Here is a 25,598-nt window from a genome sequence, read left to right as displayed (position 1 = left end):
AGAGTGGATGCGTATGGTGGTTTCTATGTGGAAATCAAAGAATGGCTATCAGGAGTCAGTTCCCTGCTTCCACTATGTGGGTCCCAACCCAGGATAAAACTCAAGTCATCGGTCTTGGCAGTAAGTGCTTTACTGACTGAGACATCTGGCTGACCTTCAGACTAAATTTTGAAGACTAGATAATTTTAAGACAAAAGTTCGGGGTTGGGGATTTAGCTCAGTGGTAGGGCGCTTGCCTAGCAAGTGCAAGGCCCTGGGTTCGGTCCTCAGCTCTGGAAAAAAAAAAAAAAAAAAGACAAGAGTTCTTGTAGCCCAGGTTGACTGTCTCTGTAGCCAAGGATGACCTTGAACTTCTGATCCTCCCGCTTCCACCTCCTGCATGCTAGGATTACAAGAATGAGTTACCATACCCGATTAGATTCTTTTCTCTTTTCTTTTATTCGCTGTTTTTCTCCTAAGCAAGACAGGGTCTCGCTAGGTATCTCAAGGTGTCCTCAAACTGGAGATCTTCCCACTTCAGCCTCCCAGGTGCTGAGGGTAAAGATATGCACTGCCACCCTTGGCTAAGACAGGAGATTCCTGTTTTTGTTTGGTTTGGTTTTTGGTTTTTGTTTGTTTGTTTTGTTTTGTTTTTGAGACAATGTTTCTCTGTGTAACAGCCCTGGCTGTCCTGGAACTCACTCTGTAGACTAAGCTAGCCTTGAACTCACAGAGATCCTCTGGCCTCTGCCTCCTGAGTGCTGGGATTAAAGACATGCACCACCACGCCCAGCTAAAACAGGATAGTCTTAAGCCTGGAGGATTCTTGCCTTGATAACCCAGAGTCAGAGTCAGGATTGTGTGTGTATTTTTCCACCTTGCTTCAGGTCACCAGGAAGGTTTTGTGGCCAATGACACTGACTGCTTGGGCCCTAGTGCTGATCCACTGTGAAGGTCAAGAGACAGTACCCCCAACACAATGGCCTCCATGGTTTAGAAAACTCAGTTCATGCATACTACCCACCTACGGTATGAACCTTCCAAATATTAGCTCTGCCCCTTTACACCAGGGCATTCATCTATCCATTGAAAAGATCCAAGGGTCAGTTTTCTACTCCCCTAGGAAGCTCACGGGTCTGACATTGCCCTCTCAGAATATAAGGAGGGTGATCTACATATACTACAGAATCACGTGTTAAGTTGAAGGCCTGTGTTCAATTCCCAACACCAAAAAAACAAAAAACAAAACAAAAAAACACCCAATTATTATGGGAGCTGGAGAGATGGCTCATCAGTTAAGAATATTGGCTGCTCTTCCAGAGGACCCGGGTTCAATACCCAGCACCCATATGGCAGCTCAAAACTGTCTGTAATTCAAATTCCAGTGGATCCAACTCCCTAACAAAGACACGCAGCTCAAACACCAATATGTGTGTGTGTGTGTGTGTGTGTGTGTGTGTGTGTGTGTGTGTGTATACAAGTATACAAGTGCATGGGCTTGGGGTTCAGCTTAGTAAAGTGTTTGCCTAGCATACATGAAATCTTGGGTCTGAACCCCAGTAACACATAAACCCCGGTGTGTTGTCAAATGCCAACTGTTCTTCCAGCACTAAGGAGATAGGCAGAATGGTCATAAGTTCAAGGTCATCTTCAGTTATACAGTGAGTTCCAGTCTGGGATACTTGACACGCTGTCTTAAAAACAAAAAGGGGAAGTGGGGGGAAAAGCCAGGTGGTGGTGGTGCACACCTCTAATCCTAGCACTCAGGAGGCAGAGGCAGGTGGATCTCTGAGTTTGAGGCCAGCCTGGGCTACAGAGCGAGTTCCAGACCGCCAGGGCCACACTGAAAAGAGGAAACAACGAAAGGGGGAGGGTTTGTGGGAATGGCTCAGTGGTTAAAACTGCTTGCCACAGAAGTGTGAGGACCAGCGTTTGGATCCCCAGAACCCACATAAAATGCCTGGTGGGTGTATTGCCCCACCTGTAACTCCAGCCTTGGAAGGTGGGTGCAGAGGATCCTTAGTGCAAGCTGGCTAGGGAGACTAATCAGATCAGTAAACTCTGGGTTTGACTGAAACAATTTGCCTCAATGAATAAAATGGAAGAGTGGAGGGAGAGTCCTAACGTAACCCTAGGCCTCCACAGGCATGCGCAAATGTGCCCCTCATGCACAAACATGCACACACATGTACACCACACACACACACACACACACACACACACACACACACACGCACGCACGCACACATGTGCACGAAAAACGGAAAGCTTTCCTTAAAAATCAACAACAAAGCTACATGTACTATCCATGAGCTGCCATTCAATTCTCTACTAAAGGTTTAGCCCCATCCAGCAGCATACAGAAGAGACAAAGCCCCATAGCAGGCATAGTGTTCTCAGGCCTTCCCACTCAAAACACACTAGAAATAGTCTCCACCTTCTCCACTTTGGAATAGTGCATGCTCTACTCACGCTCCTACAAGCTGATCCTACTCCTGCACACTGCTCATTCTCTGGTCCTTCTGGCTTTACCCATTTGAAGTAGGGAGATCTAGCCCACTGTGAGTGGTACCATTCCCTAGGCAGGACAGCCTGAAGTGTATGAGCTGAGCACTAGACACGTGTTAATTCGTAGCTTTCTGCTGTTAACATGAATGTCACCAACTCCTTGACTTAAAGTGCTCTGCAAATGGGTCTTTCCACTCAGGGCATTGGTGGAGACTACCATAGATAGGGGCTGGTAAGATGTCCACAAATCAAGGACAAGCCTTACCTACTGTGACTACTAGACAATTGCACCCCCTGAGAGATGTCCACAGAGCAGCAGGCTCAGGGTTACCTCCGGTGCTATGTAGTCTGGGGTCCCACAGAAGGTTCGGGTTGTGGACCCTGGGAAGACATTCTCTTTACACATGCCAAAGTCTGTGATCTTGATGTGTCCTTCAGCATCCAGCATCACATTATCCAACTTGAGGTCCCTGGAGGATGAAAGTACAAGCGAGAATTGCAGAATTGTGATGATTAGTGTTTCATGTGAACTTGATACAATCCACTATCTCCCAGGAAGAGAGAGTCTCAATGAGGGATTGTCTAGATCAGATTGGCCTATAGACCTGTTGTAGAGGACTTCCTTGATTACTTCCACTGGAATAGGCAGGCCTAGTCTACTGTAGGTGATATCATTCCCTAGGCAGGAAAGCTTATAGAATACGAGAGCTGAGCACTAGCTCTGTGAATTAATGCATTGCTCTCTGGTCTTTGTTTGTTTGTTTGTTTGTTTGTTTGTTTTGAGACAGGGTTTCTCTGTGTAGTCCTGGCTGTCCTGGTACTTCCTCTGAAGACCAGGCTGGCCTTGAACACAGAGCTCCCCCTGCCTCTCACTCCCCAGTGCTGAGATAAAAGGCATTTGCCACTACTGCCATGAATGTTTTCTACTCTTAATTGTGTGTGTGTGAATAGCCCTGACTTCTTCCCAATGATAGAAACTGTGAGCCAAACCAAACTTTTCCTCCTTTGGTTGTTTTCGTTAGGTTCAAAAGTGTGTGTGTGTGTGTGTGTGTGTGTGTGTGTGTGTCCAGGTGTCTGAGGCAGGGTGCAAAAGAGGATGTCATGGCCAGCCGAGAAGTGGTAGTAGTGCACACCTTTAATCCCAGCACTCCGGAAGCATAGGCAGGTGGATCTCAGTGAGTTCGAGGCCAACCTGGTCTACAAAGTGAGTTCTAGGACAGCCAGGGCTAGGACACCTTGTCTTGAAAACCAAAACCAAAACCAAAACAAACAAACAAACAAAAAGAAGATGTCATATCTCCTGGAGCTGGAGTTACAGGCAGTATACTTCAGTCTTCTCCAAGGGCTACAAGGAACTGCTGAACAAGCTTTCCAGGCCACTGGTGGTGTACTTTAGAACAGCAATGGGACACAAGACACAAGGCAACTAGCATTCAGCAATCTGGAGCTGTGTGTTGGAATCCCATCCCCTCCAAGGAACCTATTTTCCTTCCAGGGAAAGTGCTGGAGCTACTGACCTGTAGATGATGCCCTGGTTGTGAAGGAAAAAGAGGCCTATGGCGATCTCTGCAGCGTAGAATCTGGAGGAGCACGGAGAAAGTTGGAAGGTCAATGACGAGACCACTCCTCCCACCTCCCACTCCCTTCACCACTGCTGAGACTTACGCTGCGTGGGGCTCCTTAAACTTGCCCAACTGCTGGATGTGGTACATTAAATCGCCTCCAGTGACATACTCCATCACGAAATACAGGCGATCCTGAGGAGGAGTAGGTGTGGCTTAGTGTCAGGGACAAACCTCACCTGGACAGAAAAGCTTTTTTGGTTTGGTTTTGGTTTTTTGAGACAGGGTTTCTCCATATAGCTCTGGCTATCCTGGAACTCACTCTCTAGAGCAGGCTGGCCTTGAACTTACAGAGATCTGCCTGCCTCTGCCTCTCAAGAGCTGGGATTAAAGGACTGGGCCACAACCGCATTTTTTTTTCTAGTGTTTTGGCTGCATGTGTATATGTCACCACATGTGTGTCTTGTGCCTTTGAGTGTCAGAAAAGGACATTCAGTGCTCTGGACCTGGAGACTCAGATAGTTGTAGCCACCATGTGGGTGCTGGAAACTGAAACTGAGCCATCTGCAAGGACAATTAATGTTCTTAACTGCTGGGCCATCTCTCTAGCTCCAAGGTTTTTTGTTTTTGTTTTTAAAGACAGGGTCTAAGCTAGTGGTGGTGCTTGCCTTTGATCCCAGCACTTGGGAGGCAGAGTCAGGCAAATTTCTAAGTTTGAGGTCAGCCTAGTCTACAGAGCAAGTTCCAAGATGACCAGGGCTACACAGGGAAACCCTGTAATGAAAAACAAACAAGACAAGGAAGGTCCCGTGTAGTCCAAGTTGGCCTTGAACTCACTGTGTAACTGAGGACAACCTTGAACTCATGATCTTCCAAGTGCTGGAATCACAGGGATGGTCTATCACAGCTGTCTAAGAACAGTTCTTTCCTCCTGCCCACTTGGGACAGACATGGATACCTCCTGATCCACTCAGCCAGTAATCCCGAAGAATTGGACAAACACACAGGAAGGTTCTGAGATTCTAACACTGATCCCTGAGAATCTCCTCAGCACTATCTCTGTTACTCTGGTTACCCAATTTTCTAAGAGACCCACAGGACTGGACTGAAACCCAGAAGCACTGAATCTCATACTACACACACACACACACACACACACACACACACACACGCACACGCACACGCACACGCACACGCACACGCACGCACGCAATTCTGGCTGCCTGGGACCAAAAGTGGTTAGGTTTCACTTGCAACTATTAGTTTTTGTTTATTTAGGGGGAAAATGTAGATGGTGCATACATGTATGTGTATATGTGCATGGATGGGATCAGAGGACCACAGGACGCCCACCTCAACCACTTTCTGCCTTATTCCCTTGAGACAGAGTCTGTTAGTGAACCCAGAGTTAAGGTGGCAACCAGTAAAGACCCTGTGACACTGTTCCCCATCCCCACAGCACTAGTGTTACAGTTTGTTCATGAAGCCACACTTGGCTTTTCATGTGGGTGATGGGGATTCAAACTCAGGTCCTCATGTGTGCACTGCAAGTGTTCCTACCCACTAAGCCATCTCTCTAGACCCTGCTACTATTTTTAGGATCTTCACTCTGTAGGTTGGGTTTAGCTCAGGCTCATGGCAATCCTCCTGCCTCAGCTCCCAAGTGCCAGGATGACAAATATGTGCCACTACACTCGGTTGCCTGCAATTAATTTTTGCTTGGTCAGAGACCAGCGAAAGTGAAGTCATACTTCCCCAAGCCCTGAGGATTCTAACTTCTTGTTCAATCCCTCAGTCTCGGGGAAACACCCTTTTATGACTCATCCTTCAGTTAGACTCCAAAAGTGATGAGCTCACCCTGGAAACCCAATCATTCTGGGCATGTCCAATTAGAGACGTCCCTAAGGGCTGGGGATACAGTTCGGTTGGTAGAATGCTTGCCTAGCATTCACAAAGCCCTGGTTTGAGCCCCAGCATGGTATAAACAGGCTTATCCTCCAATACATAGCAAGTTCAAGACCAACCTGGACTACATGAGACACTGTCTTAAGGAAAAAGAAAGAGAAGAAAACATTCCCATCTAACTCATTCCTGGGATCAAAGCCACAGAACACTGGCTACAGGCATAGGATTGAGTTCACAGGAACCATAGACATTCTGACCAATACCCACTCAGATCCCATCCTCTGGCCATGCCCTGCATGAACCCCTACCCCCCACCCCACTGAATCCCACTTGTCTGACCACATTCATTCATTTTTAAAATTTTTTTATGGTATGTAGTGGCACACACCTTTTGTCCCAGCACTCGGGAGGCAGAGGCAGGTCGATCTCTGAATTCTAGGCCAGCGTGATCTACAAAGTGAGTTCCAGGATAGCAGAGCTACACAGAATAACCTTGTCTTAAAAAAACAAAACAAAACAAAAAACTGGGCGGTGGTGGCTCACGCCTTTAATCCCAGCACTTGGGAAGCAGAGTCAGGCGGATCTTTGTGAGTTCGAAGCCATCCTGGTTTATAAAGTGAGTTCCAGGACAGGCTCCAAAGCTATACAGAGAAATCTTGTCTCAAAAAAACAAAACAAAGAAGTTAAAAAGTAGATAAAATTAACTTTAAAAATCACTTTAGATCATGGGGGCAGGTATGTGCTTATATGGGGATCCTAAGAGACCAGAAGCATCGGATCCTCTGAAGCAAGAGCTACAAGTGGTTATGACCATGGCACATTTGACGCACATAGGATCCAAATTCAGGTCTTCCTCAAGAGCGGTAAGTGCTCTTCACTACTGAGCCATCCTTCCACATTACTCACTTATTTTATTTATTTTTATTTTATTTTATTGAGACAGTGTCTCACTTTGTAGCCCTGGCTGTCCGGGAACTCTCTCTGTAGACCACGTTGGTGTCCAACTCACAGAGACCCACCTGCCTCTGCCTCCTGACTGCTGATATTTAAGGCATGCGCCACCACCCCAGCCTTATCCATTCATTTTAACAATTTCTTTGTAGTTTTACGTGGCATATATATATATATATATATATATATGTATATGTATATATATATACATATGTATATATACATACATATGTATATACATGTATATACATATGTATATACATGCATGTGAGTGTGAGGGTATGTGAACCCATGTGTCCCGTGTGGAAGTCATGGTGTCTTCCTAGCTCTCTTATTGCCCTGAGACAGGGTCTTTCACTGAACTGGAAAATCACCAAAATGACAAGGCTGGCTAGCCAGAGAGCTCTTGGGACCCACTTGTCTCTGACCCTCATTGCTGAGGTTACAGAACACGCAACCATATCTGACTTCTTAAGTGAGGGCTGGGATTCAGACTCAGGCCCTCACACTTGTGAAAGCAAGCACTCTTACCCACAGAGCCATCTCTCAGCACTGGCCACATCCTCTCTAAACCATGAGCCCACCCCATCCTTCCTCACCGGTGTCTGAAAGGTGGAATGAAGCTGTGTAAGAAAATGTGGCCGGCCTCCCGGACCTCGGCCTCCCAGGGCCAGCACACGCTTCTCCACTAGGGTGCAGTCCACATCGTCATCCTGGACTATGACATCTTTTTTCAGGATCTTGATGGCATAGAGTTCATCAGAACCTCTGCGTTCAGCCAGCATCACCTGCAGACAGATGTCCGAAAGGGCCAGTCCATCTGAAACTCCATGCTGCAGGGACCTGCCCCCCTCGTCACATAGAAGACAGGATCCGAGTCCCCTTCCTCCTCTCCCAGGGGCCCGGGTGAGTTCTAAAACTGCATCTACCCCTCTCAAGAAAAGTACTGGCAGACTTAATTTTTATTACAATTACTTGTTGTGGGTAGGGTGTGAGTGCCACAGTGAGTGCGTGGAGGTCTGGGACAACTTGGGGGAGTTGATTCTATTATTCCACCACATGGGTCCTGAGAATCGAACTCAGATAGTCTGGCTTGGTGGCCAGAGCCTTGATCTGCTTTGCTATCTTGGTGGCAAATGCCCTTACCTGCCGAGCCATTTCACCAGCCCAGTATTGAGATATTTATAGGAGAAATAGCTAGATACCCAAGTTGTTTTCTTTCTTTTTATGTGCATTGGTGTTTTGCATGTCTGTGTGAGGGTGTTAGATCCCCTGGAACTGGAGTTATAGATAGCTGTGAGCCATCATGTGAGTGCTGGGAATTGAACCTGGATCCTATGGAAGAGCAGCCAGTGCTCTTAACCACTGAGCCATCTCTCCAACCCTCAGATACCCAATCTTAACCCAATCTTAATTCATCTAGGGACACAGGAGCCTAGAGAGTCTGCCTAAGGAATAGAAATCCAACCTCTCCCCTCCCGCCAGAACCCCAGGAATCGGACCTTCCCAAAACTGCCTTTCCCTAGAACCATAAGGAAGCTGAAGTCAGAGATGTGCAGGCGTCCTGGGCTGGCACTGAAGAAGCATCGCTTGGAGTCCGTGGGACTGGGGGATGGAGAAGGGATGGGGGAGGAAGAGGGGCCCATCCGCACTCTCTGTGAGAAAGGAGAGAGAGAGAGAGGTCCAGAGACAGTCAGAACCTGGAGATGTCCCCAAGAGACACAGCACCCCAAAATGAAAGGATCAAGAGAGACAGAATGGAGAGAAAATGGCATTGTCCTGTGTTTAGCTTAATAACTTTCTCTGACTAGGCTCACCTCTAACCCCAGCACTAGGGAACCTGAGACAGGAGGCTGAAGAGTGTAAGACCAGTCTGGCTACACAAGACCTTATCTCAGAAAATGAGAGAGAGAGAGAGAGAGAGAAAGAAAGAAGGAAGGAAGGAAGGGAAGGAGAGAGGGAGGGAGGGAGGGAGGGAGGGAGGGAGGGAGGGAGGGAGGAAGGGACTCTCTATAGCCTGGTGGACCTATTATTTAACTCACACCTAGTCAGATCCAAAGAAGTCGCGTCTATAGATTTGCACCTGTTAGCCTCTAAACCAGAACTCCTTAAGGGATAGACAAAAAACAGCAGGGTCTCATTCCTAGGTTTTCTGGAGATGAGACTTAAGAACTTAAAACAAGATCCAAGGGGACACCTCCTGCTATTGGTCTGAAGACCACACTGAGTTTCCAATGATGGCATGTTCTCATCTTTTCCTACCTCCACCTCTGTTGGGGGGAGGCGGGGGGGGGGGTCCCATGACTAAACTGCAGCAGCTGCCACACATGTCCCTCTGCATCCACTGCCATCCTGTCTGGTACGTTCTCTGCTCTGCAGGCAGAAGGACCAATTTAAAAATAAATAAATCAGGTCATGTCTTCCTTTGCCTTCAAAGCCTCTCACAGCTTCTGTGTATTAAGATTTATTCCCTGCAGCTTCAAAACCAGGCTCTGACCAGTCCAGAGTGGCCCTCTTCTCTCTGCCCTCCCTCTCCTACCATGATACAGACCCTGGCCTCATTCACCTGATCCTCTGTCTCCCCTTCAGGTCTGGGGAAGTGACACTGAGTTTTCTTGCAGGATGTCCTGTCCCATCTCTGCAAACTGTTTCTCCTTTAGACCAGAATCAAGCATCTCCTTCACAGGTGTCTCCTGATGGTTTTATCAGGGTCAGACGCCTCTCTTGAGGCCCCCTGTGCTACCATGGACAGCTCCTGAGTGGCCCTGAGTAATTAGCATCTCTCCACCAGTGTGACTGCTGGCTTACTCCCTAAGAGATCCTGCAGCAGCCTGTATGTTCTTTAAGATACAGTGCCTGGAACAGAGGTGGGGTTCAAGGAAAAATGCATATGTAGCTGTATATGAGATAGATAGATAGATAGATAGATAGATAGATAGATAGATAGATAGACAGATAGATAGATAGACAGATAGATTGACAGACAAACGGATGGATGGGTGGGTGGGTGGATGGATGGATGGATGGATGGATGGATGGATGGATGGATGGATGGATACAGAAAGACAGAAAGAGATAGAAAGTCAGAGTTTTTGTTTTTTCATATGAAGATCTCATGTAGTCCAGACTAGCCACAAACTTGCCATGTGCCTTGAGTTCCTCATCTGCCTGCCTCTACTTCCCAAGTACAGGTACAGGTACAAGCCATCCAATGTGGCTTCAAGAAGCATTTCCTATAGGATGTGTTCTTGTGAAGAACAGCAGTCTGACCTTCTGGATTTGGGACCCAGTCACCAAGGGGGGGGAGGTGTCTTCATAACCTTATCACAATGTAAGTTCAATAGGTATGATTTCCAACAGCGTTAGCAAGAGTTGGTGATTAACATCTGCAAATCACTTAGAACAGTACCCAGCATGCACCTTTTCACCTAGTACTGGGCCTGGACAAGCTAGGCAAGCAAGCATGCTAACACTGAGCTATGTCTCCAGCCCTCTCAGGGACTCTTTTTGTTTTTTCTTTTTTTGAGACAGGGTTTCTCTGTGTAGCTCTGACTATCCTGGAACTCACTTTTCAGACCAGGCTGACCATGAACTCAGAGATCCACCTGCCTCTGCCTCTGGAATGCTGGGATTAAAGGCATGCATCACCACTGCTTGGCTTCAGAGACTTTTATATGGTGCTGATGAGTGAATCCAGGTCCTTTGGCACCCTAGGCAAGGAGCTGAATTACAGCCCTAGTCATTCATTAACTAATTTAATATTTACTCATTCACTGTGAGAGGGAGCTTCACACTGTAGCTCATCCTAGCACGAAACTTGTTTTGTACCCTAGGAACTCATTATGTAGCCAACACTAGCCTTGAACTGTAGTGGTCACAGCAATCCTCTGCCTCAGCCTTGTGAGTGCAGGGATTATAGGTCTAGACTGCCATTCTCAGGTTATCAAGGATTCTTGTGTCTTCTATTACTATTCTACCCCACCAGGACCCAGCTCAGGGTCTGTAACATAGTGGGTCTGCATGGTAACATGAATGAATGCTTACTGGTTGTGGAGACAGCTGTGGACAACACCACACACAGTCATAGCCAACCATTGGTACTCAGACTAAGCAGCTAGTCCACACTGGTTATGGTGACACATGCTTATGACCCCAGCACGAGGGAGAGGGAGGCAGGAAGCTCAGAAGTTTAAGGTCAGCCTCAGCTATATAGTGAGTTTTTTGTTGTTGTTGTTGTTGGGTTTTTTGTTTGTTTGTTTGTTTGTTTGTTTTTTCAAGACAGGGTTTCTCTGTGTAGCTTTGGCGCCTTATGTGGAACTCACTCGGTAGCCCAGGCTGGCCTTGAACTCATAGAGATCCACCTGCCTCTGCCTCCCAAGTGCTGGGATTCAAGGCATGAGCCACCACTACCACCACCCCTTTTCTTTAGATAGTCTCACTGCACAGCCTTGGCTGGCCTGAAACTTTCTATGTAGACCAGGCTGCCCTCAAATTCACAAAGATCTACCTGTCTCTGTCTCCAGAATGATGGGATCAAAGGCATGTGCCACCATGTCCAGTTTAATATCCAAATTATCTCAGGATACAACACAGCTTTGCCCACAACCCTCCCTTCTTGCTTGTGTTAAAAACAGACGTCCTCAGGTTGGGGATTTAGCTCAGTGGTAGAGCCCTTGCCTAGCAAGCATGAGGCCCTGGGTTCAGTCCTCAGCTCAAAACAAAACAAAACAAAACAAAACAAAACAAAACAAAACAGACGTCCTCTTGAGGGATGACAAGGCCTCCTCTCTGATGCCGTCTCCTTTCCTTCCCCTACGCCCTTGGACCTGACTTCACTGTCCTTGTTTCTCCTAACCCTCCTATCTGGCTCCTCCCTCGGGGTCTCACACATGCCCCTCCCTCTGATGCAAGGTCCTTCTCTAGGGGTTCTCATTCGTTGTCCTGTTTAATGTAGATCTTTGCCCGACAATTCCTTTTTCAGAGAAGCCTTCTTATTACCACAAGCTCACATTATTATCAGCAGAATTCCCAATGCTTCTCAAAGAAGAGTGCAGTATTACCAACAGAATTCCCAGTGCTACTCAATGCTCATGGTTTTCCTTATCACTTATAACTTCCTAACATATTGTCATGCACTTTTAAAAACAAAATAATAAGAGGGCTGAATCTGGGGTTTTGTGGATTCCAGGCAGGGGCTCTATCTCTGAGCCACACCTCCAGCCCTCACTGGGGGATTCTAGGCAGAGGCTCTACCACTGAGCCACACCCCAGCCCCTCACTGGGGGATTCTAGGCAGGGGCTCTACCACTGAGCCACACCCCAGCCCCTCACTGGGGGATTCTAGGCAGGGGCTCTACCACTGAGCCACACCCCAGCCCCTCACTGGGGGATTCTAGGCAGGGGCTCTACCACTGAGCCACACCCCAGCCCCTCACTGGGGGATTCTAGGCAGGGGCTCTACCACTGAGCCACACCTCCAGCCCTCACTGGGGGATTCTAGGCAGGGGCTCCACCACTGAGTCACACCTCCAGCCCTCACTGGGGGATTCTAGGCAGGGGCTCTACCACTAAGCCACACCCCAGCCCCTCACTGGGGGACTCTAGGCAGGGGCTCTACCACTGAGCCACACCCCAGCCCCTCACTGGGGGATTCTAGGCAGGGGCTCTACCACTAAGCCACACCCCAGCCCCTCACTGGGGGACTCTAGGCAGGGGCTCTACCACTAAGCCACACCTCCAGCCCTCACTGGGGGATTCTAGGCAGGGGCTCCACCACTGAGCCACACCTCCAGCCCTCACTGGGGGATTCTAGGCAGGGGCTCTACCACTAAGCCATGCCCCCAGCCACTCACTGGGCGATATTAGAAAAGAACGCAACTGCTAAGCTATAATTTCAGCATGCCTCTCCCCTTTACTTTCTATTTTGAGACAAGACCTCACTAAGTTGCCCCAGCTGTCTTTGAATTTACTCCATCGCTTGGGCTGTTCTTGAAATCATTCTGTGATCTTCCTGCCTCAGCCTTCAGAGTAGCTGGGATGGCTGGCCTGCGCTACTAGTCCAGATGTCATGTCTTACATCGTGGGTGAGTTGTATGGAGGAGGGACTCTTTCGTCTTCTCAGCTGCACAGAGATCTCGCCCCTTGCCTTGTGTACAGAGATGTGCTCTTTTTTTAAAGCAGCAAAGGAAGGAAAGAGTTTTACTGCCCCTTCCCCGTGTTCTTCTCTTCTTCCTCCCATCTGCACTCTCTAGGAAGTTGTCCTGACTCTCGGGCTGTGCTGGCTCCCTGGTGCCTGAAGCTATTTCCACCATCAAACACATTCCTGTTCTGATGTCTCAGGCTGCCTCCTTCATTAGAGAGGAGCCCCAGGGAATGGCCTGATTCTATGCTGGCACCATGCTTCAGGAAATCGTGCTCAATGAGCAAGTGAGTGAATGGAGGGAACAGTGTCCTGACCACAGAGAGACAGCACAGCTCAAAGGCCAATTCAAGGAAAAGTCTTCACTGTCCACTCAAATGCCTCCTCCAGACCTTTGAGGTTCCCCGAGCTACCAGTAACTGAGCTCTAATACCTATGATGGTGGCCCTGCCTCATATAGACACTGATATTGTTCAACAAACACAAAGTAGGTGCTCAATTTCTGTGTGCAGAATTGAAGACAGGAAATCAAAGGATTAGATCCAAAGATGTCTCTGTCTGAGTGAGACTCACCTCATACAGTTCCAATGGGTAATTACAGGCCTGGAGGAGAGGAAAAGCCACAGTTAGGGCCCCTCGAGAGGTAGGTAATTGCCCTAGAGTAAAGGCCCACAAGGGCCCCTAAGACCCCAAAGCCGTGGGGACGGGGAACTACAATTCCCATGAGACCCTGTGGCCTAGACCCCTAAGAATAGTTGAGGAAGGGGCCCTGGAGTCTTCTGGGAATTGTAGTCCCAGTACCAGCAGTAGCCCAAGGATAGAGGGCAAAGCCAGCTTTGAAGTTGGGGAAGCTGGGCTGGGCTCCCCTGGGGGATGCCAATCAGTCGGTCAGGGTACCTCAAACTTCTGGAGGAGGCTGCAGTTGTCAGCATCGGCCACCGGTACATTGTAATACTCGCCCTCCTCCTGGTTCAGTAACTTGTACCTGACATACAGACGGAGACCAGGGCCGGGCAGGGATAGAGGGGGAAGCAGGGCACCCATGGGAGAGGCAAAGACATCCAAAGGGAGGTAAGTGACACAGAAAGACGGACACGGAGATGGAGAAAGAGAAAGAGTGAGATACGGAGAGAGGGGAGGAGAGAAGAGGAAGAGGAGGAGGAAGAGGAGAAAGGGGAGGAGCCATGTCGGAAGGTAAAGGGGGGAAAAGATGGTGGCCTAAAAGAGAGACCACACATGGAGCGAGAAGGTGACACCCAGGTCCACCGCCAGCCCAGCCCTGCTCCTCACCATCCGTCCACCGGGGCCTTGAGTAGCTCCGAGACGCCGAAGGACATGGCACCCATGAAATCATTTCGGGATGTCCTGTCCCAATCCCACACCTCCACACTGAGCCGGCGCTCCACGTCCCCTGGCTTCAGGTTGCTGTGAGAAGAGTGGGGGCAGAGTGAGGAGCCCAACTCATGGCTCCCCGCTTCATTACCCCGGGCACTGGAGGCTCTCCCACCTCCGACCCTCAGAGAGTCTCCCCCACTGGCAAACTGGGCGGTCAGAGGCTATAAACAGCTACCACAAGTCTCTCCATCCATTCCTCCCAAAGTCCTGATCCCTTCCGATCAGTTCCCTGGTTCTTGTCTCTCTTTGCTCTGAGTTTCTGAGCTCCTCCTCTGAGTCTCTGTCCTCATGTCCTGGCTTCTCTTTCTGTCCTTGTCACTTTCATACCGCCCTCCCCTCCTCTCTCCCTCCTTCCTCTCTCCCTCACCTACTCCCTCCCTCCCTCCTTTTCTTTCTTTCATTTGTTTGAAACAAAGTCTCTCCATGTAGTCCCAGCTAACTTTGAACTTGCCTCAGCCCCCAAGTTACTGCCATTGCAGGCATGCACCACCACTACGCCCAGCCTCTTGTTGGTTTTGTCGACCGACCTAATTGCTTTGGTCTGTCTGTCTGTCCCTCTGCCCTTCTCTTCTGTGCCACCCCACTTCTTTTCCTTTTTTTTCCTCTGGACTCTTCTCTAGACCTCCCTCCCCCACTACTCCCCCTACCCCTTATTCTGACTGCCTATCTGAGCACCCGTGTGTCCACCAGCCTCTCTCATTCCCTGATTGCTTCCTTAACAATTTAAAGATTTTGTATGCATATAAGTATTTTGCCTGCACGTGCCTAAGCACGACATATGTGCCTGATGCCTGTAAAGGCCAGAAGAGGACATCAGGTCCCTTGGAACTGGAATTACAGGAGGCTGTGCCCTGCAGGTGCTGAGGTCCCAGGTCCTCGACAAAATCAGTCCTCATGCTTCACGACTGAGCCCTCTCTCTAGCTCCTCGGTCTGCTTCTTAAGAGTCCTGTCTTCCTCACTCTGTCTCTCCTTTGATCTCCTCACTCTGACATGTAGGGCACTGAGGGGAGTAAACACCCAGAGCCCTGTCTCTCACCTCCTGAATGCCCAACCATTCCATTTCTGTTTCCCACCTTCTCCTGTGTCTATTAGAGGTTTCCTCTGTCCTAACATCTACCCCACACGCAAGCACTCCAGGGTTGTATGGGCTACTAGGACCCTCAGATCCTGCTCTGTCAGTCATCACAGCCCCAGAGCTCACAACACGAAGGTCTCGTTCCACACGGGATTCAGTGTGGCTTTCACAGTCCTCGTCTTCTGTTTGGTCAGGTTCCGAGGGTCTGGGATGAGCTTCAGTTTCACGTAGGGATCAGACAGACCATTGGGATCCATAGGAATGAGGTTTCGGGCCTCGCCAACTGAAGGTAGAAAGCAAGGGAGGATGACTTGAGTTAGAGATCCAGGAAATAGCTCCCAGCCCCCCCACAGCCAGTAATCAGGAATTCAGGATCACAGCTGGCAAGATGGCTCCAGTGGTAAAGGTGCCTGCCACCAATCCTAATGATCTGACGCAGCAAGAGAAAATGACTTCAGCTGGTTGTCTTCTGACCTTCATACACTCGATGTAACACACACACACACACACACACACACACACACACACACAGGCACCCAATAGATTAAGAAATGTTGAAAAGTAATAAAGAGGCTAGAGAGATGGCTCAGTCATTACGAGTACATGTTGTTTTGCAAAATGCCTGAGTTTGATTCCCAGCACCTACATTGTGGTTCACAACCATCTATAGCTCCAGTTCCAGGGTATCTGACATCCTATTATGGCCTCTGTGGGCACAAGGTACACACACATGGTCCTCATCCATATATTCAGGCAAAACAGTCACATACAGAAAACAAATATATCTAAAAATATTTTTTAAATAATTCAAGGTCAGTCTCCTTTCTCTGTGACTTATTTTTCTACCATCTATATGCAGGATGTAAGGGCTGTTGACTGGAGCGTGTGCCCAGAACTCAGTGTATTTCTTCTGATAGGATTCAGGAGTCTGGAGTAGGACTCTGCTGGGTAAGTCAGATTTTGCCTCTCATCCCATCTTCTCAGTGGTCACTAATTAGAAATCTGAGATGGGGGTGAGGGGATATAGCTCAAGGATAGAGTGTTTGATAAGCATAATGAATTCCTCGGTTCAATACACAGTGCTAGCACAAACTCACACACACACACACACACACACACACACACACACACATCAAAATCTGGCATGGTGTTGCATGTCTGTAAACCCAACATTTGGGAAGTAGAGTCCTGCAGGTCACAAATTATAGACCAGCCTCTGCTGCATATCTAGTTTGAGGGTAGCCTAGGCTAATGAGATCATAACTGGAGGCAGAGGTTCTGCTAGAAAGGGGGTGGATAGAAGGAGCCCAGTGGGGATGGGGTCAGGGATGTGGACGGTGGTTTGGGGGGGGGGGCATCCTGGCTCTCAGCATAGAACACCCTGGGTGAGTTCAGCCATCCTCAGCTCCAGGTTGAGGGCGTGGCGAGTGAAGAGGCGTAGCCTCACCAGTGATATGGATCTCATCTGACGTGGGAGCCCGGATTTCCAGTTGCAGACGTCCACGGCGCTCTGTGTGGTCCACGCCGCACAGGGAGGGAACGCTGCGCACACAGCGTCGGTGCACGTTCATCTCGCAGCCTGGAGCGACAAAACTGGAGATAGCATTTCAGGCCCAGGCGCTCACCAACCCCACCTTAAATCCCCCCCTGCGCCCCAGACATTGTGCTGTGGTGGAAGAAGGAGCGCCCTCTAGTGCCCGATCTGGGCTGGGGCTGCAGACATCCTGCCTGGCACACTCACAGGAACATTTCATGCCCTGGTGCACCAGCCCGTAGAGGAGAGAGCCACAGTGGTCGCAGAAGGTGGGGCTGCTGTAGCTGTGCAGGCGGAACTTGTGCTTGTTGCGAGGGTCCTGGGGGGCGGGGCAGAGAAGAGTCATTTAGGGAAATAGGGTTGGGGGAGGGTCCTAAAACCTTAAGAGAGGTGATTTTTAAAAATGGTTTGGGCCTGGAGAGATGGCTCAGAGGTTAAGAGCACCGACTGTTCTTCCAGAGGTCCTGAGTTCAATTTCCAGCACCTACATGGTGGCTCACAGCCATCTGTAATGAGCACCCTCTTCTGTGTACATAGTAATAAGTAAATCTTTTTTAAATGATTTATTATTATTATTATTGCATATGCATGCCTGCAAATGAAAGCAAGTGCAGGTAGAGGCCAGAAGAGGGCGTCAGATCCCCTGGAGCTGAAGTTACAGGAAGTGTGAACTTTCCCGACATGGGTGTTGGGAACGGAACTCAGATCCTCTGGCAGTGCAGCAAGTGTTTTAAACTACTTTGCCATCTCTCCAGCTTTAGAATTTTTTTGTTTTCATTTTTAGGCTATGAAACAGGGTTTCATTTAGTTCAGGCCAGCCTTAAACAATATGTAGTAGAGGATGACCTTGAGCTCCTGATCCTCCGGGCTCCATGTTTGGCATTGAACTACCAACAGAGAAGTGTCTCCAGCCGGAAAGAAGAAACCCTTTTACGTTTTCTTACTTTGGCCTTGCTCTCTGTCAGCTTAGAGCTCTATCTCACTCCCTTCATTCTACACAAATTCACTGAGATCCTGCTGTGTGCCAAGCCCAGCACGGAATAAATACAATTAGAAATCTGTCAAATGTAGGGACTGGAGATGTAGCTCTATAAAATGCCTGTCTGGTATTCGTGGAATCCTCTGGTCCCCAACACCCCATAAACAGGGTGTGGTGGTGCATGCCAGACGGTGAGGAATTGAAGAGCATCATCCCTTGGCTGCAGGGCAACTTCAAGACCCTCTCTCAAAAAACAGAACACCCTTGTCATAAAATGAAACAACAGAAAACAAAAACACTCCGGGTGGTGGCAGGGACAGCTGCGGCAGCAGCGCACGCCTTTAACCCCAGCATTCCGGAGGCAGAGCCAGGTGGATCTCTGTGAGTTCGAGGCTATCCTGGTCTACAGAGAGAGAGGGAGAGATCTAGGACAGGCACCAAAACTACACAGACAAACCCTGCCTCAAAATATACCAAAACAGAAACAGAAACAAAAACCACCCAGGTCAGCTGACATTTTGCTTTCCAGGGGAAGGAGGCGGAGTAGTAAACACAGTCAATAATAAATAAAAAAGATGCCAAGACAACTGGCCATGGCTGCTTTGGAGGGAAATGAAGCAGGGGTGGAGACCATCAGAGGCCTGACAGTGCAAGCCTGTCATCCCAGCTATTCTCGAGGCTGAGACAGATGGATCAGAAATCCAAGGCTAACCTGAGCTACACAGGGAATCCAAAGCCAGCTTGGGTAACTTAGTGATACCCCGTCTAAAAATTTTAAAGGGGCTAGGGGTGTTGCCTGGTGATAGAGCACTTCGTCTGGTATGCACGAGGCTCTGGGTTTGGCCCCGTATTTCAAAGAGAAGGAATGGTTGGAAAGAAAGAGGAGGCAGGGGAGGAGGGGGAAGAGGTGGAGGAGGAGGGGAACAAGGAGAGTGGAGAGGAGAAGGAGGGAGAAGACAAGAAGAGAGGGGTGGAAAAGGGAGGAGAATGAGGAGGGGGGGGAGGAGAGAGGGGTGGAGGAGGGTGAGAATGAGGAGGAGGGAGAGGAAGGAAAGAAAGAAGAGAAGGAGAAAGAGGAAGAGGAGGCAGGAACAGAGGAGCAGGAAGGAGAAACGGAAAGGAAAGGGAGAGGAGAGAGAAGAGTGGAAGAAAGAAAAGTGGAGGAAGACAAGGAGAAGGAAGATGTGAAACTGGAGGCTCCAAAAGGGATGTGCACAAAGGGACATTTGGTCGGAGCGTGCAGATGAGAGCTCCCAGGAGCCTTCCCGCGTCCACACCTCCCCAACTTGCCGAGGACCTGTGAGCCACCCTTAGCCCCAGGCCTCCACTCACTGCCTTCGCTGGCCCCCACTCGAGAAGAAGAATCAGTTACAGCAGGCACCAGAGGGCCTGACTAGATTAAGGGAGGCTCGCAGCAGAACTTAGTATGTGGGACAAGCCCGTTGCTGCTAGTATGACCACAGTTATTGCGGGGCTGTGGTTATTAGGAGGGGTTTTATTGCTGGCCCTGAAGAACCCTGAGTTCAAATAATAGCCAGGTCACTTCCCAGATGTGTGATTTTTTTTTTTTTTTTTTGAGCAGATTCATTTCCCAGTTTTGAGGCCCAACCTCCTCTGCCAAATAGAAATAAATATTCTTTCTATGTCTTAAAGCAACATTAAATGCCCAGGGTCTGATTATGCAGGAATTTAGGCCATCAGCCAGTACCTTCCCACCCACACACTACCCTACAGGGTAATGCCTGGTTCTTAGAAAATTATTTCCATTTTCTCTCCTTCCTCCCTGCCTTCCTCCTCACTTCCTTCCTTCCTCTCTTCTTCCTCCCTTCCTTCCTTCTCTACTTCCTCCCTTCCTCTCCTCCTTCCTCCCTGCCTTCCTTTCTCTATCCCTCTGCCCCATTTTTTCTTTTCCTTCTTTTTACAGGCTGGCTTGGAACTTATTGTGTAGGTCAGGATGGTCTTGAAGTCCTGATCCTCCCACCTCTACCACTGAGATTCCAGGTATCTCACGGTTACCCTCATATACACCATGATAAACATCACCGTGGTCAGTTTACTCAGCGTTGGGGATAGAACCCAGGGCTTCTAGGCAGGCGCTCTGCCACCCGAACTACCACCACAGCATCAGATTGAACTTTCTCCGAGCAATCATTGAAAGAATTGTCCCGAAGGGAGGAAAATTAAGATAATCTCAGGCTTTCGTTTGTTTTAGTGAGATTTCTATCTTTACTTTTTTAGATTTATGACTGTGTGTGAATGAGTGTCTTGCCTGTATGTATGTATGTGCACCATGTAAGTACCTGGTCCACAGAGATCAGAAGAGAGCATCTGATTCCCTGGAACTGGATGGCTGTGAGCCACCATGTGGGTGCTTGGAACTGAGCCCGTGTTCTTTGCAAGAGCAACAAGCACTCTGAACCATGAAGCCACCTCACCAGCCCCGAGTTTTCTGTTTTGAACTCAAGAGAGAGAAAGAGAGAGAGAGAGAGAGTATGCGCGCACGCGCGCACATGTGGAAGTCAGGACAACTTTCAGGAGTCCATTCTCTTCCTCCACTGTATGAGACCCAGGGATGAAATTCAGGATGCTAGACTTGGCAGCAAATGCCTTTTCCAGCTAAGCCATCTCGATGATCCAATCTTTTACTTACTAGGTTCCAGATACTATCCCAAGTGTTTGACCAACTGAACTGGGAAATGATCCCCTAAGTAGGCACAATTCTCACCTCACTTTATAGCCTAGGAACTCAAGATGTACCATAGGTAATTAAGTCATCTGATTTCACACACACCTGTCATCTCAGCATTTGGGAGGCTGAATCCTCAGTAGAATGGGGGAGTTTGAAGGCACCCTGGACTACATAGAGAGACCCTATCTAAAATAAAAAATAAAAATAAAAATAAAAAACAGAGAGAAAAACACGGGGCATGGTAGGGCATACTTTTAATCCCAGTACTCAGGCGGCAGAGGCAGAGGGATCTCTATGTGGCTAGCCTGGGCTACATAGCAAGTTCCCGGTCATCTAGGACTATATAGTAAGATGTTGTTTCAAACAATACAATAAAAACAAGACCTTTAAAAGAAGCCAAAAAGACTTTTGATCTCTCCCAAAGGAACAGAAAAGACTTTAAAATATATTTAAAATTTTTAAAAAAGGAAAAAGAGCTGCAAGAGATAATTCCTCATTTGAAGAGGGACTGACATTCAGATCATGTGTTCTAGTTCACTTGTCTCTGCTCAGATGGGAACAGAAGAAGAAGAAGCAACTAATCTAATCTTATGAGCAATTATCCGGATTCAAGCCTACACTGGGTTTAAAACAGTTGATGAGTATGTATGTAATCAGGACCTCATAAAACACAGCTAGCGTTGGAGGCAAGCAGGTGCACAGGCAGGCAACAACAGACCCTGGCACTGGTACACAGTGGTGCTCAATACATGTTCTACGTGGTCACATCCTCTAAGCAAATTTCTGTTTTCTTCAGCTAACAAGGAGGCAGGTGCCTCGTGGGCCTCTGTGGATCGTTCCTCCTGCTTTTTCTTTGAGATGGCGTCTCGCTAATTAGCCCAGTCTGGCCTCGAACTCATGACCCTCCTCCATCAGCCTCTCAATTGCTATCTTCCCTCTCTATGAATCATATGACTATCTCTTGCCTTGTACCAAACTCTGGGAAGAAACACTCTGCTGAACTGCTAACATAAGATTGGAAACTTCTGGATTTATGCCACCCCATTCAGCAACGTAGCTGTTCGAATTTAAATCAATCTGAGCAAAACTGGAGTTGAGGTTTCTTCTCCTCAAAGCATCCCTGTTTTGTGCCAGCTGTGTGCTGCTGGTGGCAGCCGTTTAGAAATAAACCATCTCCGTCACCACAGGCAGTTCCACTGGTCACTGCGCAACGGTTACAGCCCCTTTTGACAGGGGAGGAATCAGAGATTCCATGAAAAGGAGAAGGAGGGGATGGGAGCAAGTGCCCAGAGTCGACTGTGCTCATCAGCCCCTGCTGTGCAGAGGGTCAGGGCAAGGTGGATATGGATCTGACTGCATTCACGTGTGCGACTGCATGCTGTCTGTGCACAGTGGGGTCCCTCTGAGCTTCCCTGAACATCTAAACGTCTTTTCTCTCTACCACTTCACTTCCTATTTCACACACACACACACACACACACACACACACACACACACACACACACCCTTAAGACAGATCCAGGCTTGCCAGGAACTCGCTATGTAGACAAGGTTGGCTTTCAATTCCAGATCCTTCTGCCTCCACCTCTTAAGTGCTAGGATACCTGGCTTGTGCCATGACACCCGGCTTCGAATTTCTCTTTTCCTGCATCTCTGACCATCTTCTGGGATTCTCTCTACCTATTTTACTATTTTGGTACTGGCATGGATAACTCTCTTGGCCGATGGCAACTTCATCCTTCCAATGATGACTTTTGGTCCCTTCATCCCCTGCTTCCTTTCTGTCCCCTCACCTGTGTCCCTAGCCTCTTCCGGGCCCCTTCTCAGTCCCCCTTTTCAGGCCAAGGGCAAGGAATCTGGGCCAGACTAGCTCCCCCTATCTCTCCAGCCCCCCTCCCCTCCCAGCCTTAAAAATAGCAAGAGAAATTGGGACGGACGCCGAGGGGGTGAGGGCGGGGACATGGCCTGAGGAGGAAGAACCAGGTGTCTGGGCACTCACGTCCGTCTGGGGGCCCTTCCCAGCTCCTGGACACTCGAAGGTCACAAATTCGTGGCATCGGCGGTGAACCACGAAGCTGCAGACTAAAGATGAGAATGCAAAAGACACCGAGGCAGGAGAGACCCCCAATAGACACAAATTCAGAGCTATACATTCCAGCCCACAGAAAACCACGAAAAGAGGAGTTCCCACGTAGAGAGTCCAATGGAGAGAAATCAGAGAGACCCAGACCACATGGAGAGGGACACAGAGACAGAACCCAAGAGATAGACTTGAAGGAAAACAAAAAGAGACAGAGAAACACAGTGACACTAGCCCCTAATGCGCACACGTGCACATACAGAGAGAGAGAGAGAGAGAGAGAGAGAGAGAGAGAGAGAGAGAGAAGAAAGCAAGGAGAGAGGGAGACAGGTTTTGAAGAGAAACAACAGAGATATCCTTAGACATAGCACAGAGCAGCAACTTGAACAGAAGTGAGTCTGGGGGCGCTGCTTCGGCCCGCCCCCCACCTTGAGTCACTCTGCTCTCAGCCAAGTGGCAGCTGGTGTTTTAGGACTCGCCCCCTTCGCCCGGCCCCCATCCGCCCATTAGTGACCCCACCCGGCCTGCCCCTGCTTTAGGATGGATGGTGTTGTCATAGCAACGGCAGTCTGGGAGGGGGGCTCTGACTTTGCATCGTCGAGCCCCTTCCCCCCTTCGGCTCCCCTTTTCCAAATCTCCCTGTTCCCATGGAAACAGATTCTCCAAATATCTGTCCCCACCTGGAGCCGGCCGAGGGAGGGGCCCCCAGCACCACCTCCGCGGTGGCCCTGCCATCAAGAGTTTCCTCCCCACCACAGGCTGTGTCTCTGCCACACCCCCCGCCCAGGGCTCCCCCGCGCCTCTCTGGGGACCACAGAACACGTGTGTCAGCCGCCTCAGCTGTGAGGCCCCAGCCTCCACCCTCGGGGGTCCCAGGAGTCCAGGTCCCGGCTCTTACCTTGACATTGCAGGCCCTGTTTTCCAATGCCCCTGGAAGAATCAAGGATCTAAGGTCAGTGCAGAGAGGGGTACAGGGCCCTCTCACCTTGGCAAGACAAGTTTGTGGCTTCCCACCTTCACCCAGGTGTGTGAGTGAGTCTCAGTCTCCTTCTACTAGAACCCAGAAATTCTAGTCCCAGCTCCTTTTCCCTTGGACTCTGGAATCCAGCTCTCAGCCCCTCCTCCCTCAGACCCAAGAACCCAGGCTTCACTCCCCCCCCATCCTTAAGCCCAGGAGTGGGGGCTGCAGCTCCTCTCTGCTCAGTCGCTTGGGGGCCAGTGTGACATGACGACCCCCAAGCCCCCTCTGTCTCCAGCCCTCTCCCCCAGCCCGCTTCCCTCACCAAATGAAGTCGGTACAGTGACTGCAGAAGGTTGGCTGCTTGAAGAAACGAGCGGTGAACTTGTGGCTCTTCACCTCGTGGACCACCTTCTGCCTCAGCGCCCCCTTCCTGCAAAACAGGGGTCGGGGTCCCCCCTCTGAGTCGCCTCCACCGGGGCCCAGACCCGCCATAGCCCCAGGAACGCAGCAGGGACCACGATCCGGCCCTTTTTCTGAAGAAACAGGTGGACGGGAAAGGGGGACTCCGTAGACTCAGAGATGGGAAGGACAGGGGCGAGGCACCTAACGGTGCGCAGCGCAGGGCAGAAAGCGGCACCCCGGCACCGGCTGCACCGAGGCGGGAGCAGGCGGGTGAGGTCAGAGCAGAAGGCAGGGGCACCGAGGAGCCGCAGGCACGGGCGGCGGCGGCGGGAGCTCCGGCTCCCGGCACCTGCTGAAATGTAGAAGCTGGGGGGGGGGGGGGGGGGGGAGAGGCGTTGCCATGACGACCAAGGGGGCGGGGTTTCAGCTTAAAGGCGCTCCCTGCCCCCCCCCCCCCCGAGAACCCAGGACAGACGCCCCTCCCTCCTCTCCACGTGCACACACCCATTCCGCAGGCGGTATGCAGGGAGGGGACGTCCTCTGAGCCTTGTCCACCCCCCTTCCCCTCAAATACGTTCCAATCTGTCATCCTGGCCCCGGCATCCCCATCTTCCTCCCCACTCAGTTGCATGGCTCTTGAATCTGGGCTAGATCTGTGTGTCTCTGGCCATATTATTCATATTAATCAAGAAACTTGGTGTTCAGTGCTAAGGACTTCCGGATGAACGGAGAGGCTAGTGTCTCACTCTCCGCGATGCTGCGGGCTCTTTTATCGCTGTGGGAGCCTCTGGCTTTACTGACGTGCCTCCCTCTGGGTGTGTCTCTCCTCTCTCTCCCACTTCTTGTCTCTCCTTTCCTCTGTGTTCTCTCTCCGTTCCTCCCCTCTACCTCTCTCCTTTTCTTGCTGACGTCTCTGCTCATGCACTACATGGTGCAATGTTTTCGTATCCATCTCCCTGCCTTTCCCGGTCTTTTCTCCACTAGTCTGTGTTCCGTATTTCACCTCTGCCAGTTAAGTTCAGCATTTCCCGATGTCCGTCTTTCTCTGCTTTTGTATTTCTCCTCTACAGTCGCTAGGGGATGCTCTCCCTGAAGAGTTGCCTGTCCCTCCTTTCCTGTGCCTCTTTCCTTGTGTCCCTTTCTCTCGGACCCACTCAGGGTTTTTCTTTTTGGCCCCGTGACCCTCTTTGTCCTTGGGCATCCTTGTGGCTCTGTCTCTAGTGGTCTCTTCGCCCTCCCCATCTCCCTGTAACTGTCTCTGGGAGACTCCCTCCTCAGTGACTCCCGGGGAATCTCGACCTTCCGCAGTGTCTCCCTGTGACCGCCCCCTCTCGGGTTTCTCCCTCCTGTGCCTCCCCGTCTCTGTCTCAGAGACTTCTCACTGGAGGTTTCTCCCCAGTCTGTGTCTCCCTGTAACTCTCCATCTCCGAGGGCCTGC

At 49.8% G+C, this 25,598-nt stretch overlaps 1 protein-coding gene across 1 annotated transcript in view; it reads right to left on the bottom strand.

Annotated features, from left to right (window-relative positions):
- Positions 1–24,521, bottom strand: part of Prkcg (protein kinase C gamma) — a 28,813-nt gene extending 4,292 nt beyond the window's left edge. Inside the window, exons 1-14 of the mRNA XM_036194214.1 lie at positions 24,081–24,521; positions 23,696–23,727; positions 22,717–22,799; positions 17,257–17,368; positions 16,963–17,094; positions 15,642–15,798; positions 14,335–14,469; positions 13,942–14,029; positions 13,618–13,647; positions 8,408–8,560; positions 7,505–7,693; positions 4,153–4,244; positions 4,005–4,067; positions 2,819–2,957 (exon numbers count right to left, since the gene is read on the bottom strand). Coding sequence (XP_036050107.1) covers positions 2,819–2,957; positions 4,005–4,067; positions 4,153–4,244; positions 7,505–7,693; positions 8,408–8,560; positions 13,618–13,647; positions 13,942–14,029; positions 14,335–14,469; positions 15,642–15,798; positions 16,963–17,094; positions 17,257–17,368; positions 22,717–22,799; positions 23,696–23,727; positions 24,081–24,250 — 1,575 coding nt within the window. The 5' untranslated portion in view covers positions 24,251–24,521. The remainder of the gene's footprint in view (positions 1–2,818; positions 2,958–4,004; positions 4,068–4,152; positions 4,245–7,504; positions 7,694–8,407; positions 8,561–13,617; positions 13,648–13,941; positions 14,030–14,334; positions 14,470–15,641; positions 15,799–16,962; positions 17,095–17,256; positions 17,369–22,716; positions 22,800–23,695; positions 23,728–24,080) is intronic.
- Positions 24,522–25,598: the final 1,077 nt, after the last annotated feature.

This window comes from Onychomys torridus, chromosome 1 (assembly GCF_903995425.1).
Source record: "Onychomys torridus chromosome 1, mOncTor1.1, whole genome shotgun sequence".
In the NCBI taxonomy this organism is placed as follows: Eukaryota; Metazoa; Chordata; class Mammalia; order Rodentia; family Cricetidae; genus Onychomys; species Onychomys torridus.
Note: the sequence above shows the minus strand (reverse complement) of the source record. Positions and strands in the feature narration are given on the sequence as shown.